The sequence below is a fragment of the Epinephelus fuscoguttatus genome, linkage group LG6 (genome assembly GCF_011397635.1).
Source record: "Epinephelus fuscoguttatus linkage group LG6, E.fuscoguttatus.final_Chr_v1".
In the NCBI taxonomy this organism is placed as follows: Eukaryota; Metazoa; Chordata; class Actinopteri; order Perciformes; family Serranidae; genus Epinephelus; species Epinephelus fuscoguttatus.
In genome coordinates, this window is record NC_064757.1 from 22,855,391 (window position 1) to 22,873,988 (window position 18,598).

Here is an 18,598-nt window from a genome sequence, read left to right on the forward strand (position 1 = left end):
GGAACCAATAAGAAACCTCCAAAGTTGATATGGACTGTATATTCATAATCAAAGACACAGTACAGGTTTTCCAAACAGACAGTATTAAATCTTTACCTGAGAATGTTGTTGTTGAACTTGTTGTAACTAGCCATTGAAATCATGGAGCCAAATGCTATTCCAATGGAGTTAAACACCTGGGCAGCTGCATTAACCCACACCTGTGATGGAGATAAAGGAGAGCATGCAGATTAACTTCAGTGTAGTTTTAAAGGCCCTGGAAAACTATTTTCCACATCAGTGTTTTACTCTAAATGAATTTCAAGAACAAAACATTATTCAAGTATTTTTTGTGACCCTTAACTTTTAAAAATGTGTTAATATCACATTTAGTGAAGAATATTCAACCATGCCTGTTCTTCCACCACCCTGCCCACCTCCAGCCAGTATGTTTCCTGCCACACCAGAGACAATTAAACACTGGATTTATTTTATGACAACCCCCCCCCCCCCCTCCCCTTCTTAAAACTGTCACCTCAGTCTGGAACCAAGGAGGAGCCGGAGGCCGTGCAGAAGGAGCTACGGAGCAACATCAGGCGGGGAAAGGAAGTATAAAAGAAAATGGAGGAACAGCTGCAGCAAAGCCACGTCAGTGGAGTCTGGAGAGGTCTGAAAACTATCTCAGGACACAAACAACCAGACTCCCAGGCCAGAGGCGACCAGAAGTGGGTGACTGATCTGAATCTGTTCTTCAATAGATTTTTAGGCCCTTCAATGGACCTGCTGCAGTTTGCCTACCAGCCTGACATTGGGGTGAGAATCATGTTCTTTGACTTCTCCAGCGCTTTCAACACCATACAGCCTGCACTTCTGAGGGACAAACTGGAGCACATAGGGGTAGCTAATCACCTCACATCCTGGATCCTAGACTACCTCACGGACCGGGCGCAGTATGTCAGGACCCAGGATTGTGTATCGGACTTGGTTGTCTGCAGTACGGGGGCACCACAGGGGACGGTGCTGGCGCCGTTCCTCTTCACCCTCTACACTGCAGAGTTTTCATATGATACCCCAACCTGTCATCTGCAGAAGTTCTCTGACGACTCTGCCATAGTCTGCCTCATCACAGGTGGGAACGACAGGGAGTACAGAGAACTGAACCAGGACTTTGTGGACTGGTGCCCGAGGAACCATCTTCAGATCAACGTGGGGAAAACCAAAGAGCTGATGGTGGCAGGTGCAGACTCCTCCCCCCCAACACCGGTGAACATCCAGGGAAAGGACATTGAGATGGTGACATCTTATAAGTACCCGGGTGTTCATCTTAACAATAAACTGGACTGGACTGGACTGCTCTTTCCCCTTGACTGCTGTAACACTGGAATTTCTCAATTGTGGGATCAATAAAGGTGTATCTTATCTTATATTATATTTCATGTTAGAGAAATACTTAAGATGAGAAATAAGCCCTAACATTTGTGTGCTATTTTACATTGCTAAACCTAAGGGCCCTGACACACCTAGTCGACAATGGGCCATGATTCAAAGTTGGGCCATCAGTGAGCGTCTGTTGCTCAAGTTTTTTTTTTCCCAAGAGTTCAACTCAATGCACAAAAGAGAAATGTAAGTAAGGGAAGCAAACAAACGGCTAAAGTCAAGAGGGTGTGAGGTCAGAACAAACTTGTTATATGAGCTAAGATGACTTTTCAGCCATCAAGTTCATCAGCAGGAACACCTCATATCTGTTTGGGATATTGTTCACTAGTGCACAGTAATTGGGTTAATGTACCTAGCAGCATAAATCCATCTTGTTTGTCTTCTAGTTTCTAGTTCTAGTTTCCCTTTTCTATTTCCTCTCACGCAGGTGCAGAATGTAGTATGTGCTAGTTGGCCATTGGCTGTAATCTTTGCATTGCGTTCAAGTAAAACTTTTTGACACAGGTGACATGAGAGGACAGGACGCAACAGTCAGCCTTCATCTGTTTGGTGTGTCTGGGCCTTAAGCTGGACCACACTCACCTTGTTAAGTGTCCAGCTTATTTTTCCTTGTGCTACTGAGGGGTCAAGACTGACCCAGCTGCAGTCGAACTAGGTTATTCGGACAGTCTTGAAGCTCCTGCTTTCTGTCCTGAAATTTTATGATGGTAGCCATCCCTAAAATCTTCGAAGCCAAATTATTCACTTTCTAAGATGCCCGTACAACCCCAGCTGTTTATTGAGCTCATTTCTGCAGTGACCTCTTCCTCTCTTCCCTTTTGCAGTTCTGGCTTTTGCTGAGTTTAAAGTTTGAGCAAACACAAGATAAAAACCTACTCAAATTCCTCGCTCTCTGACCTATGCAGACAAGTTAAATATGCATTTGATACTGTCTGACACAATAGTTTATTTGATCTAAACAACTAAAAGTTTCCTTTTACAGATCTGATGCCAATGTGTAACCAAAGTCTTACGGGTTAGCCTACATTTCTCACTCATTCATTAACAGAGTCTCACCTTCACTTCAAACAGTTTGTTCCAGACAGGTGTCACAAAGTAGAGGATACCATTCTTGGCCCCGGGAAGCTGCACATTATTAATGAGCAGGGCAAACAGAATGAAGTACGGAAATACGGCGGTGAAATACACAACCTGTGTGACAAACAGCGAGAAGCAGAAATTGATTAATGTGCTGGTGAGTTGTGCACATGGGGTTGCAACAGTTGAGTTGCTGTGGCCTGTTTTCAGTAACACGTGTGAATGATCAAGGAAATATCTCAAGCTTATTTCATCAAGTCAGGTCAAAATATATGCCACATAAAACTGTATAAAAAAACATGCGTGTTGGTAGAATTCCCAATTTCAAAGCTCTTCTCTGTTAAATTTCATCATATCCTGATTCTGAATATGCTGAGCAAACGTTTGACTATATTTCTGTAATCAGCACAAAAATGAACTCCTTGCCTACAAATGTTCCTGTCTTTATCTCTGACACTGCTATATTACAAACATTAACTGTGATAAAATCTCAATGGACAGAAGGTTTTCAAACAATTAAATAAAAAACTGGGGCAGACACAACATTAAGCATAATAACCACTAAGCATAGACATATCTTGCAGAAAAGCAGCCGTTGTTCTGACCTTGCCGGTGGATTTGACTCCTTTAAATATGCATAAATACACGACGACCCATGAAATAATGAGATAGCCAAAGAGTTCCCAGCGGATACCGCCAGTCTCTTCAATGCCACTGGTTTTCTGCAAAAGTCTGTGACTGAAAAAAAAAATAGAAAAAGAAGTGTGAGAATACAAAGAGCAACAGTATTCAATGATTGTATCCTTGAAGTCCCCGGCCTGGATGCTTAAACTTCAACAGTACCACAGTATCACCATTTGTACATCATTTACTCACTCCATGATACAATGAAGAAAACTTTGATTTTATAGCATACCTCCACGGTGAACAGATAATCAAAAATCAGAGAAATTATTTGGTGAATTGAAGTCATGGGACCCGTGTTTAACAACAGCATATATATCAAAACATCCTTTAAAAAACCCTCACATGACAATGCGCATGCATTTAACTCTGCTCAATATACTGCACAAGCAGAATTCAAATGTATGGGCTTGCCCAGGCAGGCTAAGTTTAGCAAAAATGTTTGGAAAGTGCTGAGCATTTATGGATAAATGAGACTAGGAGTATACTGCACTGGTTGTGTGAGAGTTTGTATGCAAATTCTTTTATATGAAGCTTAGCGTAAGCTCAATTTAGGAAGACTTTCTTTATGCTTCTTCCATTCACAATTTTCTTTATCCCACTGTCACTGCTGCCTCCAATCAGTTGACTATGTTCACTCTTCTAGTTATCCAATCAAACTTTGCCACTATCTCTATCAGCCAATCGGGATGCTACTTCCAAATTTTAAATCAGCTGTCATTTTAGGCAGAACTGTCACACCCTGCTCCACCCCGTCCACCTCCAGCCATCGTATCCAGAGAGGAGCTCACCCAAAGCCCATTCTTTTCCTCATCCACATCATCAGCACTTCTCCATTTTCTTCACATTTTCATATCATCTTATCTTCACCACCTCTATCACCATCAGTACACCCTGGGGGGTTCCCTATTCCTCTATGGCTTCATCACCCTCCTTAAATATATATCATCTCGATAAAAAATGAGTCTCTTCTTTTTCTGAGAATTGTTTTCACGGGTTCAATGTAATACAGGGAGAGTAATTGATGTACTAATGATCATTTTGTGACTGAAGTATTCCTTTACTGTTCGGCAAAAAATAATTAGGTATTCTTTATCAAGAGTTTAACACTCAAAGCTCAATTAATCTGCGTCATCAGGGCTGTGTGGGTGAGGTGTGGTCAGATTTAATTGGCAGACAACCCTACAGTTGTCAGTTAAATTTGCTAAACCATGAACAAAACCGTGTACAAAAGTATGTCAGGTCACATTTTTCCAAACAAAAACAAATACAGAAATCTCTTCTGTGAATTTACCAAAACTTTGGCATAAATGTTTGTGTAAAACCCACTTCGCTTTATAGTAAGATGATTAAGAAAATGTTTTCAGTGCCTTTAGGAAAACATTACAACAGTGTTAATTAGGGTTAATTCCTCCAGTAAAAAAAAACAGATGGAGTAGTGACATAAGCAGCTGAAAATGCATTTCTCACTCAAAGAACTGCTGGCTGGCAGACTGCAGGTGGGTGGCATTGCCAGGGAAACCACTGGAACAATTTTCGACAAGATTCCAGGTGTTGTTGCAGGAAGTCCAGGGGAGGGTCGATTCGAACGAGTTGAAGAAATAGTAAAGTGCCCAGCTCATGAGCACATTGTAGTACGTGGAGAACACAAAGGAGATAACAACTGTGGCCAGACCAACACCTGCAGAGTCACACGTAGGGATAGAGAACACAAAGTAAGAGACTCCGCAAAGAGATGCCATCTATGGGAGCTGTAGAAGCTGTACACTTTGCTTCTTAAAACTGTCACCTCATACTCCATTTTCTGTTGTGAAGTGTCAATTATTTGAGCCCAGGATTACGGGTATAGTCTACATCTCACTTAAAGATAGACAGCAGAGAGAGCATCGTGAGTTAATGACTGGTCAGTGGTGGCCAAGATGAAGTCAAGCAAACTGGGCCACAGATAAAAGGCATTCCTGGAGCAATGGATTAGAAATTCCACTGTGTCATTTTGGCCTGTGAATGTAACAGGCTCTTGACCAAATGGATAAAGGTGAGATCAAAGTCTTCCAACAGACGTAAATTATTCAGTCTATCAACACCTCTGGTCCTTAGCTGTGTGTCAGATTTCAGTTTGCGTGTCTGTGTGTACCACAGGTGTGTCACCTGTCTCCACCTCAGAGAATTCAGAGCAATGACTCAACTAAAAAGCTTGGCCTCTAGAGCAGGTAGAGGTTCCTTACTGTGCATGTCAGTAGGGTGTGAACATGAAGGACTAAACCTAAACAACTTTAAATATGGGAAAAACCACCCATGAGGTGTCCTCTGTAAGACAAATTTCACTGTTGGTTTCAGCACTACTTTTTGTAGGCTACTATCCAATGCAAATATAAAATCAATATTATCAATGTTTAAAGAAATACTTTGACATTTTGGGAAATATGCTTATTCACTGAGTTGCTGAGAGTTAGATGAGAAGATTGAAACCACTCTCTCATGTATGGTAAATCTGTAGCTGGAGGTAACAGACGGTTAGCTTAGCTTAGCACAAAGAATGGAAACAGGGGGAAACAGTTAGCCTGGCTGTGTCCTAAGATAGCAAAATCTGCTTAGAAGCCCGAGTGGGACTTTCGCCACCTTAACTTTCGTCCTTGTCCCGCTGCATTTCCCCCTGAGCCTGCTGGGCTCCATTAAACTATAACAGCAACCCGCCACGACACGCCAATGTTAAAGGACACCTTTTTGGTTGGTTTCTGACGCTGCAAGTCACTGCCCAAGTGCTGGATTTTGTCGACTGTCATGACATGTCAGCTTCATTAAAAGTATAGCTGCAAATTAAAAGCAACAATAGATGTAAAAACACACAGAGACAATACATCTGTGATTAGTTCCCTAATTTAATTTTAACAGTTTTTTCAGTCTTCTCCAATTTCTCGTTTTATTTTATGGAAGTGATCAATGTAAGTGCACTTGTCCTAGAGCCGCCACAACGGTTTTTATAATGCAAATAACTCTGTTTAGATAAAACCTACAAGCTTCTCTTCCTATAACTTTTACTAAAAATGTGTCTTGTATGTTTTCTGAGCATTTACACCTCCGACCGCGGCAGACCGCTGCTGAAAGTTATACATTTTGATACATATGCCCTACAGGTGGCTATACATATTGCAAAACTCTGTAAAAGTACACTGAAACATACATTTTCGTTTCCTAATATTTATTTGAAAACAAATCCATTCATACAGTCAATAAAAAAACATTTTGTTAATAATAAAAAACGAATCTCAACAGTGACGCGCCAGCCAGCGGGACTGCAGCTGAACCGCTTCCAATGTTCATTCATTCATTCATTCAGTCGCGTGTTCAGTGTGTGTGTGTGTGTGTGTGTGTGTGTGTGTGTGTGTGTGTGTTAGTATGTCAGAGAGGAGGAGTATCAATAAAAAAAAAAGTTTCCACTAATTATTTCGTTGTTTATTTCTTTTATTCTTAATTTTTTTTTTATTAAAATGCGTAATATAGCCAACAATATTATAGACCAAAAGTTAATCTAATTTAAGTCTGTAATATTTTTTTTTATTTTATCATAACTTCTCGGAAATTACTCAAATGCATTTTTGGTGTGCTTCTGAGCACACGGACAACATAAACAATGAAGTTACATATGTTGTGGCACTTGGAGGAGTACTGTAATCCTGGCAATCCTAGTGTTACGCACCACAGACAGCGCCAATGCATCTATTGCTGTAGCGCAGAGGCTCTGATGCCTGAGTCAAAGCATGTGAGTGGAGTTGGAGCTGCCTGGAGTGAGGAGCGGGAGGATTTTGTATGTATTTGCCAAAATAGTTAAAAAAAAAAAAACAAAAACATAATTTCTTCATCTTTTGTGTAATAAAATATTTGGAAAAGAAAATGTATGCTTTGGTGTACTTTTACAGAGTTTTGCAATATGTATAGCCTACCTAGGTATGTATCAAAATGTATAATTTTCAGCAGCGGTCTGCCGCAGTCAGAGGTATAAATGCTCAGAAGTCTAGTATGTTTCATTTTTGTAACCTAAAGGCTTCAGAAAACATACAAGACACATTTTTAGTAAAAGTCATAGGAAGAGAAGCTTGTAGGTTTGATCTAAACAGAGTTATTTGCATTATAAAAACCTTCATGGCGGTTCTAGGACAAGTATTGCATATACGCGAATGGGATGGACAGACAGATGGACAACCAGGAAACATAATACCTCCGTCAACAGCTGTCACCAATGCGGAGGTATAAAAAGACAATATGCCATTTAAAATGGTTATGTGTTAAGCTGTTTTTATTCTACTTCTAAACTTAATTTCCTGAAGTATCAGCTGTTTGCCAGGCGAATAGTCCTGGCCAAGAAATAGTCCGTTACATAACTTCCTGTAATGGCAAATTATTGTTTTTATGCTTCATGTTTTGAACTGAACCATGCTTGCTGTTTCGCCTGTTTCCACTCTTTATGCTAAGCTAAGTGGCTGCTAGCCCCAGCTACATATTTATCATACTAAGGTAGAGTGGCATCAATTTTCTCAGCTGATTCTTGGTAAGAAAGCAAATGAGTACATTTCCAAAATGGTCCAACTGTTCTTTTTTCTATTACTACTCCTATTCTTGATCTTTTGCATCATGTTATCATTGCCATCTTTGTCATTTGAGAATGATAGAGACATGTTTTCCCACTGACAGCAACACTGTCAACTGAACAAAATGGCTTGCTGTTTTCAGCAGTTTATAAAAACTTTGAAAACATTTTCTCTTCTCGTTGTAGACTGGAATGCCATGCTCCGCTAGATCCAGTGTCACTATGTGGTAAAATGGAAGGAGAGGCTGCTGAAAAACAGATCTGTGTCATCATAATGACAGAACCAAAGGAAACCCCCTCTGAGCTCCAGGATCAGCTACAACCACTCTGTACGGACCACGTTAAGCGCTCCTTCCTTTGTTATTGCCTGTTTGCCTCTTTCACTCTACACATGGTTGACTGCTCCACTGGTACACCAGACACACTCCAAGTGGTGAAGTCATTTCAGACTAACAAAACATATTAGTGTGCCGAACTCAAAAACAAGTCAGAGCTGACAAAGATGGAGGGAATCAGTTGGAGCTGTCCTCTCTTCTGTCTCTTCTTTATTAGTTTATTATCCTGTCATGCCTCACCTGTCCACGAGATGCCCTCATTTAGACTAATGAGACAACAAACGAGTGGCAGAAAAAATCTAAATTACAATCATACATTTATATGCCGTGATTAATTAAGAATACTGCACTAAATTAAACATAGACATATTTGTTGATTTGTGATAGATATTTGTGGGCATCTAAATCAGGGATCACAGGTTCAACACAGCAGACTGCACTGAGTTGCAAAGGGAAATCATTCAAAAGAACATACAGAGAAAAACTACCTGCTTTCGGCCCTTGTTTAGCACAGAGCATTAACCAGGAAGAAATGAGCGATAAATCAAGTGAAGGACCCATACGTTTTGACCGGGTAGATAATCTCTGTCTTTAAAGAGATAAGAAAACTATGGAGAAAAATTTAAGTTAGAACAAGACAGACAGCATTTTCAATTTACACCCATAAGTACTGATTGTTGATGGCTGGGCTCTTGTTTGATCTGCCAGGTGACTGCCAGGTGGCTCTCTGGGTCCACACGTTTCACTTCATTCATGTCTTTGATTTACAATTTTGCAACTACCTCCTGGCATTTTTTTGAAGCACTGAAAGCTTTTAAACAACCCATCATACTGATCCACATGGATGTTTACAATTTCTTGAAAGAACTGATGCAGACTTCAGTCACCTGTACTTGACTGAATTATCATTCAGATAAATCAGATTTAAGAATATTCAGTTCATGGCTCAACTGATTTATTGATTTCTTTCTTACTGACATAAATTTTAATGTTCACTCAATTTCAGAGGATATATGATTTAAGTTTTGACACAAAAAGGCAGTGATTACAGCAGTGATTGAAATGTTCTTCCGACAAGTTCCCATCCATCAACGTGAAGACAATCAATTTATCAGACAGAAAGGGCAGATTTCATTAAAATAAAAACAAGAAAATGGAAAGCACTCCAACGATGCAGCACAAAGTCCTCTAAAGTGATCATTTAAATAACAGAAAATGATAACATTTTTATACTGGATTAAGATCCAGATCTGCATTGAAGACACATACACAGATAAGCATGGGATTCTTGAGCCGGATACTTTTATTTTAATTGAGTGCAGTGGGTCAGGAGAAAATTGTGAAGATGTTAAAGGAATACTTCACCGACAAAATGACCATTTGTAAATCAATTAGTCCCACAGTTTTACTTTAAATTAGTGAGGAAAACTTTGTCTTTCCTGCACACCTCCACAGAAAAGAGTGAACATTTTTTTGATTGATTGGGGACCACTTTCACAAAAACAAAAGTGCATCAAAACATTTTTTTACAACTCTCAGACAACTCGTGCAGTATAATCCAAATCTCATCTATCCAGTTGTATGCTCAGTACTTCCCAACACATGCAAACACATGCATTTTCACTAAAAAACCTCAGTATTGAAGTTTGGCTTTGGCAAAAATGCTTCTGTTCATACTGAGCATACGACATATGGATAAATGAGACTTGGAATATACTGCACAAGTTGTGAGACACTTTGTAAATGGATATTTTGATATAGTTTTGCTGTTGTTAAAGTAGTCCCTAATCAATTACTTAATCAATATGTTCACCTTTTTCCATAAAGGCATGCAAGTAACATATAAATGGTCGTTTTGTTGGTGGGTTCCAATAATGAATGCTCTATCTCGCAACATTAAGAAATTAACAGGTAATTTTAAAAAACATTTCTGGTTCTGCTGTGAAATGAAAATGACTTGCCTCCTGACCGAATTTCAGGTAAATCTAATTTTGTGCCTGAAATATCTGGAGAAACAGATACACAATCAAGATGAAAACATAACCTGATTGGAGGACGTAAGCGGACACAGTCACCTACAGTTAAGGCTCATTTATAACATTTATCCTTGTAACAACACAATTTCCAGGTTCACAGACTTGGATGATAAATGCACTTTTTGTGGGATTGAGTCAGAGACAATTGCACATTTATTCTGTATTTGCCCTGTGTCATCTGTCTTTTGAAGGGATTTTGAGAAATATATCTATGAAAAAACTGGACATATCATCACAGTCGGTCTGAAGGATATTATTACAAGATTTGAATGTAATGATAAGTCTTTGTCCTTTGTATCTTATGCTACTAATCGGCAAATTTTACTTACATAAAATGAGAATGTCCAAATCCCTGCCAAGTTTTCACGTATTTCTGGTAGATTTTGATTTGTACATAAATACTTTAAAACTAACACAAAATAAGAAAAGTGACTATATGCTGCAATACGTTAGTGACTTGTTATTAACTGATCTCGAGTAAAAGGTAATTTACTGTGCCTTATACCCTTTAGTTCTCTTTTATTTGTTTTGTTTTTATTTTCATTTTGCAATAATCCTGACAAGACTTGATGTACCCTACATTATATTGATGTAATTATGTGTTCTATTACGTGCCAAATGTCTGCATGTGCCGTACACATTGTTTTTATGACTTGAAATTTGAAATTAAAAAAAAAAAGCTCATTTATGCTCCCTTTACGTACTAAAATACATACATCTGTTTTAAACGTTGTAAACGTCCTCATACTTCCAAGCGTTCTTTAAGATGGCATAAATACAGCCAGTAGATGGCACTAGAGGGCAGAGTCCAAAGTATCATGCAACATAAAATGAGGTGACGGTGGAAGAAATTGCAATACTGTACCTTTAAATGGAGGCAGCATTGCACATCGCAACATGTGGACAGAGAAATCTTTTCAGTATATTACAGATTTGCTCTGTGACGCCTTTATTTAAATTCCTTCATCGTCTCTTATGGTTGTATTTCGCTTCTATGCTACACTGCCTCCACCATCTCTGGTAAGCTTTCAGAAAACATGCACAAATACGTATGAAATGAACGCAGAGTACAGACACAAGGCTCCATCTGTCTCTGTCTCTGTAGCTAACATTGAGCATAAATGAGCCCTTATAGTCATAATATCATTTATGAAAAGTATACCCACTGGCTAGTCAATATAAAACCACTGGCATGGCACATCCAAGTCTGAAATGAATGCATTGTTGTAAGAGTGCCCAAGGGATGAGTCCTAAAACCTCCCAAATAAGTTACCATTTTAGCACTACCAGTTCCCTCGTCTCAAAGTCAGTGGGTTTTGGTCAGATGCCTGAAATAAGGTCCATGGTTAATACAAGCTTAACAGGCTTTCACATTTTGTTCTACCACATAGAATATGTCAGTTAATACCCTACTAGTGAATTTTGAAGTTTTTATGTGTCTTAAAAAGGCAGACGCGAGAACATTATCATGTGCTTTACAGCCTCATACTGGTGGCAACATTAAGTCATGCAACCTTGGTGTAGTCCATTTATAGCTTAACATTAGCTTTTTACTTATGGCGATTGCATTTAGGCTTCAAAAATCATTAAGTGCTGTTTACTTGTGAAGATTATCTTGCTGAACAAAATGCGTAAGTATCATAAAAAACAATTGCCATAAAGTGTATTTCCTGCAATTACCAAAATCAAATGGGAAAACCTCATAGGCTTTTTGAAGAGGGAACCAGGCTGATGCTAACCTCCCCGATGGCCTACAGGAAAAACATTATCTCTGGAGCACTCTGTGGTGAGAGTGCAGGCTTGTTACAACCTGAGAAAAAGATCTGTCATCCTCAACATTTTTCCTCTGGGTAAAACACATGAGGACAAATCTTTTGCCCAGAAGAACAGATCAGATCAGAAATACCCCTTTACTTTAAAAATGTGCATATTGTGTATACTGTAAATTAGAACTATATTATAATTTGCTGTCGTCTATGTTATGCAGGACACAGCAACTTGAATGCCCCCTTAACTGAAGAAGACGGTTTTGGGCATGGACACAAGGCAAACTGGAGGACTGTCGTAACATGAGTTTTACTTGCTTTTCCACATTTCTGTCAATTCAGTCAAGCATCTCCACTCCAGAAGAGAACAATAAGTGTCTGAACCAGCTTTACAAGCTAAACTGAGCAGAGTAACACTGCAGTCCTCCCTTATAAAAAAGTCTACTGTACTCTGTACTTGCTAGATTTCTCTTTATGTACCTGTGGGTACCTGCGATGGTGCTGATGGGAGCAGCAAAGGCACATGGGTTTTTGTACAACTATTACTAACAAATACTAACTTTCACATCATTTTTATTGCTGTAAATTTACTGCAAGTAACATTTAGGTACACCACTACTGTCTACTTATTCTTTTTTTATTTCTTGCTTCCCAATTTACTTAGCTGTTTCCCAAACATTTGTACAACTGACTCACAACCTAACAGACAATTCTGCTGCTGACAGTTATTTCATAGCTACAGCAATGACCTATTCTGCCAACATTTTGTCTCATCTTTTATTTTCACTTTTTGTTGCAAATATTAGATACACAGACATGTGTCACCCTCTCATGAAATGATCTGGATTAGTTGACAGGACCACATGGTTATACAGTTTTTAAATCTGATGCCTTGTCCTCTCTGTGGATAATGTGGTTTAAAAAAAAGTGGAGCTCTCTGTTTACATACTGTATTGATCACCTGGGATTTCTGGGACTGATGGTTAATAATTTACTTCTTTGGGATTTAATTTGTTCCACAATAGTCTGTTTTAACAGTTTTATAGTAACACCTATACAAAGAAATTACCACTGTATTACAAAAACAATGAACCCTTATTCCTGACCCATTTTTCAACTTCTACTTTCTCTGGTGGAAGTATTCTCACTTCTGTGGTCTTATCATCTTTTTACTTGATAAAATGAGAGTTGCAGGAACAATCTGATTTTATCTGAGTTTGAATTTGTAGGTCTAATACTGAGTGAATGTAAACGGGTAAATTATTGTTCCCTTTTTTTTTTAAATGAGCAAAGTAATTATCATCTGTGTCTGATGCATGCATGCATACATACAGCTGCTGCTGTGTACTGCTGCAATATATATATATATATATATATATATATATATATACATATGTGTTTTTTTTGCAAAACTGTCACCAAAATGAGGAAATGAAGGAAAATTCAGCAGATGTTCATCTGTTCATCTCCGTCACATGAGAGGAGCCTTTGGCCTGGATAGTCACTCACCTTTTAACAAGGGACAGATTTTGGCGAAAGCATGCACTGGCCCTAAACGAGTGTACTGCCCAACAGAAAACTCCATGAAGAGCAGAGGAATGCCGCACAGGAGCACCATGATGAGATAAGGGACCATAAAAGCACCTGAATTGGGACAACAGAAAAGAACAGTGGGTGTCTGATAGTACTGGTACCTCCTAAGTTTGAGTAATGGCATAATGATGGCTCATAAGATACATATCAGAGCTGTCAAACTTGTGGTAATATCTCATTTGAATATAAGTCCTTATTATTTTTTTATTCAACTTATTCTTGGACATTTTAGAGCTCTGATTTTAGCTATTTTAAATACATGGTATACATAGCCTGATGCAGCATTGCGAGTACCACTATCAGTAGCCCCTTTTACATTGCCAGATTTTCCCGCGAATGTTGGGCTGTTTTGCCGGCAAGCTGTGAGCGTTTAGACACACAGAGCCAGATTGGCGAGTTGATCCGAGGTGCCCAATTTTCAGCCTCATAGGGTAGTCATGTAGTCATATTGGCGGAACCCTCTTAGTTTAAACAGAAAAAGGTGCCCTTCCGCAACGGGAGGGGCTGTTGAAGACTTATGGGAGGAGCTGTTGATGATGCCGCATGTGCGAGCCACTGGTGGTGGATAAACAGGAAACAGCTGATAGCAGGAATTAGCAAGCAGCTAGTAGCAAGAGGAAAACGCAAACCTGACAGACACTGTAAAGATGAGCAACTGAGGAGACAAGGAATTGCGTGCCATCCTTGCCCTCGCAAACGAAGAGGCCATTAACCATCAGATGACAGGAACGGTGAGCAACGGGCTGACTTACGAGAGAATCGCCGAAAGACTGACTAGCCGCGGCTTCCCTCCCACGTCACTGTTTACGTCACACGCTTAGCTACACGTTTTGTTACTTGCTCACGCCCCCCATTGCCCAGAAAATAGTGCATTCTGTATAAACAAAAGTAGGTAGGCGGCATTTTGCCCCACTCCCTGATTTTGTTTTTATACTGCCAATGCTGAAAAAAGACTGATTGGACCTTCCTGCAAATTTGCACAACTCCTATCTAAAAAGGGCTAGTATGTGGTTGTTACATGTTCTGTCCACTAGAGGGCATTACAACATTATCAACAAGCATTTGGAATCACCAACAAGTGATAGCTGTCTGGCTGAGTAATAATCTAGTTTAGAGGTTTACATTAGCACATTGAATGTGACATTGTGATTTAGAAAACTTGTTCATCAAACATGACAAAAGCATTTTGTTTTCACAGGTAGGCCAAGAGCGCTCTCATAAACAGGCACAAACTGGACTCTTCATACATTCTCAGCACTTCTGGAATATAACATTACCGTTCAGTTGTTCAGAACACCACACTCTCAGAGTGACAGAGCGTACTATGGGTGCTCTGTCTGATGAGACGGAGCAGCAAGGCAATAAAGACAAGATTTGCTAACATTAGCCAACACATTTATAAAACATTTAAGAAATATGCATTCAAACAGTAATGTCAGGATCTGATTAGTAATTTTTTTTTTTACCGTTCAATTTATGTGAGACTCCTGGAATTCCTTCCAATAGCCCTGTGGTAGCTGCTGTGTCATTGTTTACATGTAGCACATTTACAGTACACTGGTTAAACAATCATAAATGCTTAACAAATCTCTTTCTGCATGACAACAACATAACAACAACTGCATAACAAAACAAGTCTCTGTGGGTTGAGGTATTTAATCATGAAAGACACATTCTTTAGACTTTCTGATCTCAGGAGGAAGACTCCCACTGTTATCTGAACAAGTATCATTCATGAATGTCTTCTTGTTTTGTAAAGCTGAGGGCTGATGGTGGTCTACACTGCCTGACCACATCTTAAAATATGTCACATAGCTTACCTCAATTTATTGAAATAAAGGCAATCAAGTGCTGAAGCTTTCTTGTTTAACAACAGCTACACAGATGTTGTGCTGAAATGTGCTGAGTCATTCTTGGTCACAACACAGATAATGTTATGAAATGACTGAGAGACAAGACATAATTTGTATCTGGAGTCTGTTAATGAAGGTAGAGTTAACAAATCTCTGACATCCTTCCTGTGTTTGGCGTCATTTTAATAATCTGAAGAGAAAACACTCTACTGTCATGTAAAATGTGGCTGTGTCAGTTTTAAGGTGTGAATCTCTCTCTCTCTGTATGTGTTAGCTCTGTGACAGACTTGGTTACTCTGCCTCACATTGTCCAATATGTGCTGCAAATGACTCCAGCCACCTAAAAGTCTGAACAAAGTAAGTGGTTTACTGAATGGATGGATGACAGATATCCTGACCCAAGCCCCCTCTTAATTTCAAAATAAAATTGTGCTGAGGATAGACTTACTACGCAGCACCACCAATTAATTTTTCCTTACAGTCAACCAATTATGTTGTTATAAACCTGGTTATGACTTAGACTGCAGACCTATGAAAAGGCATTAATGTGGCAGTTCAGTTGTATCTTGTATGTGACTGTTTTTATGCTTCAGACTTTAAAGGCTGTGTAAGTAACTACCTCATCTCATAAAGCTAAAATACTTTGACAGCCTGAATGGTAGATGCATGACAATCTTTGACATATTACTGGTACATAATCAAGATTCATGAATTACTATATTTAATATACACTCAGTGGCCGCTTTATTAGGTACAACTGTACAACAGCCATAAATTCTACCTTTGTGACGTTTTAATGTGTAATTCTTGGTAACACTGTCTGAAATGTATAAATACAGCTATATGATTATTACTGAGGTCATAGTAAAAAGTAAAGTCCCGGACTACATGATATCTCTGAAATTTGATGGCTATACAACAGCAATACTCTCAAGCAGCCTATGCAAAAATAGAAACCTATTTCACACTAAGCACATTTGTATAATATCTGTATCACCCCTGCTGCAGATTGTTTTGCACATCAGGAATTATAACAGCCAACATCCCTGATCTGATCTCTTAGACAGCCTTACCTCCACCGCTGCTGTAGCACAGGTAAGGAAACCTCCAGACATTGCCCAGCCCCACCGCGTATCCCACCGATGCCAGGATGAACTCCAGCCGCCCACTCCATGTGGGTCTCTGCGTCTCTGCACCCACACTGCTGTCGGGGATCACTTTGTGGTCTAACGGTTTCAGAGCATAGTCTCTCTCATTAGAGAGTATCTTTGATTTTTCGGCACTGACCTCCATCGTGGTTCAGCTATCAGAGTAAAATGACGGGTTTTAATATCACAATGGGCGATGCTGAGCTACACTTTATCGTACATCCGGTGAATAGGCTGACTGATCCCGTTAAATATAAACCGAACTCGTAATGTTAGTAAATTATCTCCCGGTACAAACTGAAACGAAACCAAATAATCACTATGGTGGTCCAGACCCGGAATTACCCTCCTGAACGTCTGGTTATTAGTAATGACTCAAGATTTCCAATATACGCCTATAAATGCACCATTCAGACGGTGCGCCTAAAACGCAACATACACGTGCTAAGCCTTTAACGCACTAGTTCCCATTCAGCCAACTCTGCCTTGTGTGATGTGGCAGAGGTGCAAATTTCCTTTACCATCTTTGCTGCTTCGGTCACCGTTAAGTAAGTTAGCGAGCCTAAGGCACGCCTCCTTTCAAAATAAAAGCCTTGTTGCTTTTGCACAGGGGTAGGTTTCAATGGGGGAAACAGGGGACACGGCCCCCTCAGTATTTGGAGCATGTGAACATGAACATAAAAACATGAAGTACCAGAAGACCTTTATTTTGACAAACTGAAAGACATGCACATGATAAAGTGATGCACAAATTGATGCATGAAAATACAACAGGATGCAGGAAAGTGTTTGATGCTCAAAATTTTCTTTTTTCATGTGTCCCTCCAGTGTTGAAAAGAAACCCATGTCCTTGAATTTTTGGTAAGTGCCATCAACCCTTCAACAACAGCGTGGAGTTGGCATGTTCATTTATGACTCTACTGAACCTACTGTAAACGTTATACCCCCACTTTATTCCCCTTAGACTTCCCTTTTTGGGAGGAAAGACATGACAAGTGTTCGTTGGTGCTTCAGCAGTGTGAGCAGTCACTCATTCGGCTGTTGCTGCATTTAGAGACGAATCCTAAGGCATGGGTAAACCAAACCATCTTTGTGCCTTTAAAGGCTGACAGGGGCCCGTGAATCCTGTATTTCCGGCAGCAGAATGTCGTAGCTCCACATTTTATGTATTTGCGAACTGGCTTGCAGTTGTCTGTAGTAAATGTTAATGTTACAAAAACATGATCATCTTAAAAGATATGATGCACTGTTACAGATCCACCTCGACCAACTACATTAAACTGTTTCTTACACATAAATGCATTAATAATACTGATCTAATAATCTAAAACAGGGACATGGGCCATTCCACTGCCTGCTGCTTGTGATATTTTAAGTTCATTTAGGTGATAATACTTGTTGGTTTTATTTGTATTTTTAAGTAAAACTTAAAATGTTACTATTACTTGTAATGAAGTATTGCTTTGTAGTGCGATATGTGAGTGAATGGTTTATCGATTTACTGTTTTTTTTTAGTCAAGTAAAATTTTGACTATAGGTGTTACATACAGTACAGGCCAAAAGTTTGGACACACCTTCTCATTCAATGCGTTTTCCTTATTTTCATGACTATTTACATTGTAGATTCTCACTGAAGGCATCAAAACTATGAATGAACACATGTGGAGTTATGTTCTTAACAAAAAAAGGTGAAATAACTGAAAACATGTTTTATATTCTAGTTTCTTCAAAATAGCCACCCTTTGCTCTGATTACTGCTTTGCACACTCTTGGCATTCTCTCGATGAGCTTCAAGAGGTAGTCACCTGAAATGGTTTTCCAACAGTCTTGAAGGAGTTCCCAGAGGTGTTTAGCACTTGTTGGCCCCTTTGCCTTCATTCTGCGGTCTAGCTCACCCCAAACCATCTCGATTGGGTTCAGGTCCGGTGACTGTGGAGGCCAGGTCATCTGCCGCAGCACTCCATCACTCTCCTTCTTGGTCAAATAGCCCTTACACAGCCTGGAGGTGTGTTTGGGGTCATTGTCCTGTTGAAAAATAAATGATCGTCCAACTAAACGCAAACCGGATGGGATGGCATGTCGCTGCAGGATGCTGTGGTAGCCAT

General features: G+C 39.5%; 1 protein-coding gene across 2 annotated transcripts in view; it reads right to left on the minus strand.

The window, feature by feature from the left end:
* The window catches only part of si:ch211-225b11.1 (uncharacterized protein LOC561694 homolog), a 29,313-nt gene extending 12,288 nt beyond the window's left edge, over positions 1-17,025 (minus strand). Inside the window, exons 1-6 of one of the 2 annotated variants that reach the window (XM_049578206.1) lie at positions 16,419-17,025; positions 13,409-13,543; positions 4,648-4,858; positions 3,099-3,231; positions 2,473-2,607; positions 97-200 (exon numbers count right to left, since the gene is read on the minus strand). In XM_049578206.1, the coding sequence (XP_049434163.1) occupies positions 97-200; positions 2,473-2,607; positions 3,099-3,231; positions 4,648-4,858; positions 13,409-13,543; positions 16,419-16,638 (938 nt within the window). In that variant the 5' untranslated portion in view covers positions 16,639-17,025. Of the gene's footprint in view, positions 1-96; positions 201-2,472; positions 2,608-3,098; positions 3,232-4,647; positions 4,859-8,585; positions 9,641-13,408; positions 13,544-16,418 lie in introns of those variants that run through there. The other variant, XM_049578207.1, reaches the window with a different exon arrangement.
* Positions 17,026-18,598: the final 1,573 nt, after the last annotated feature.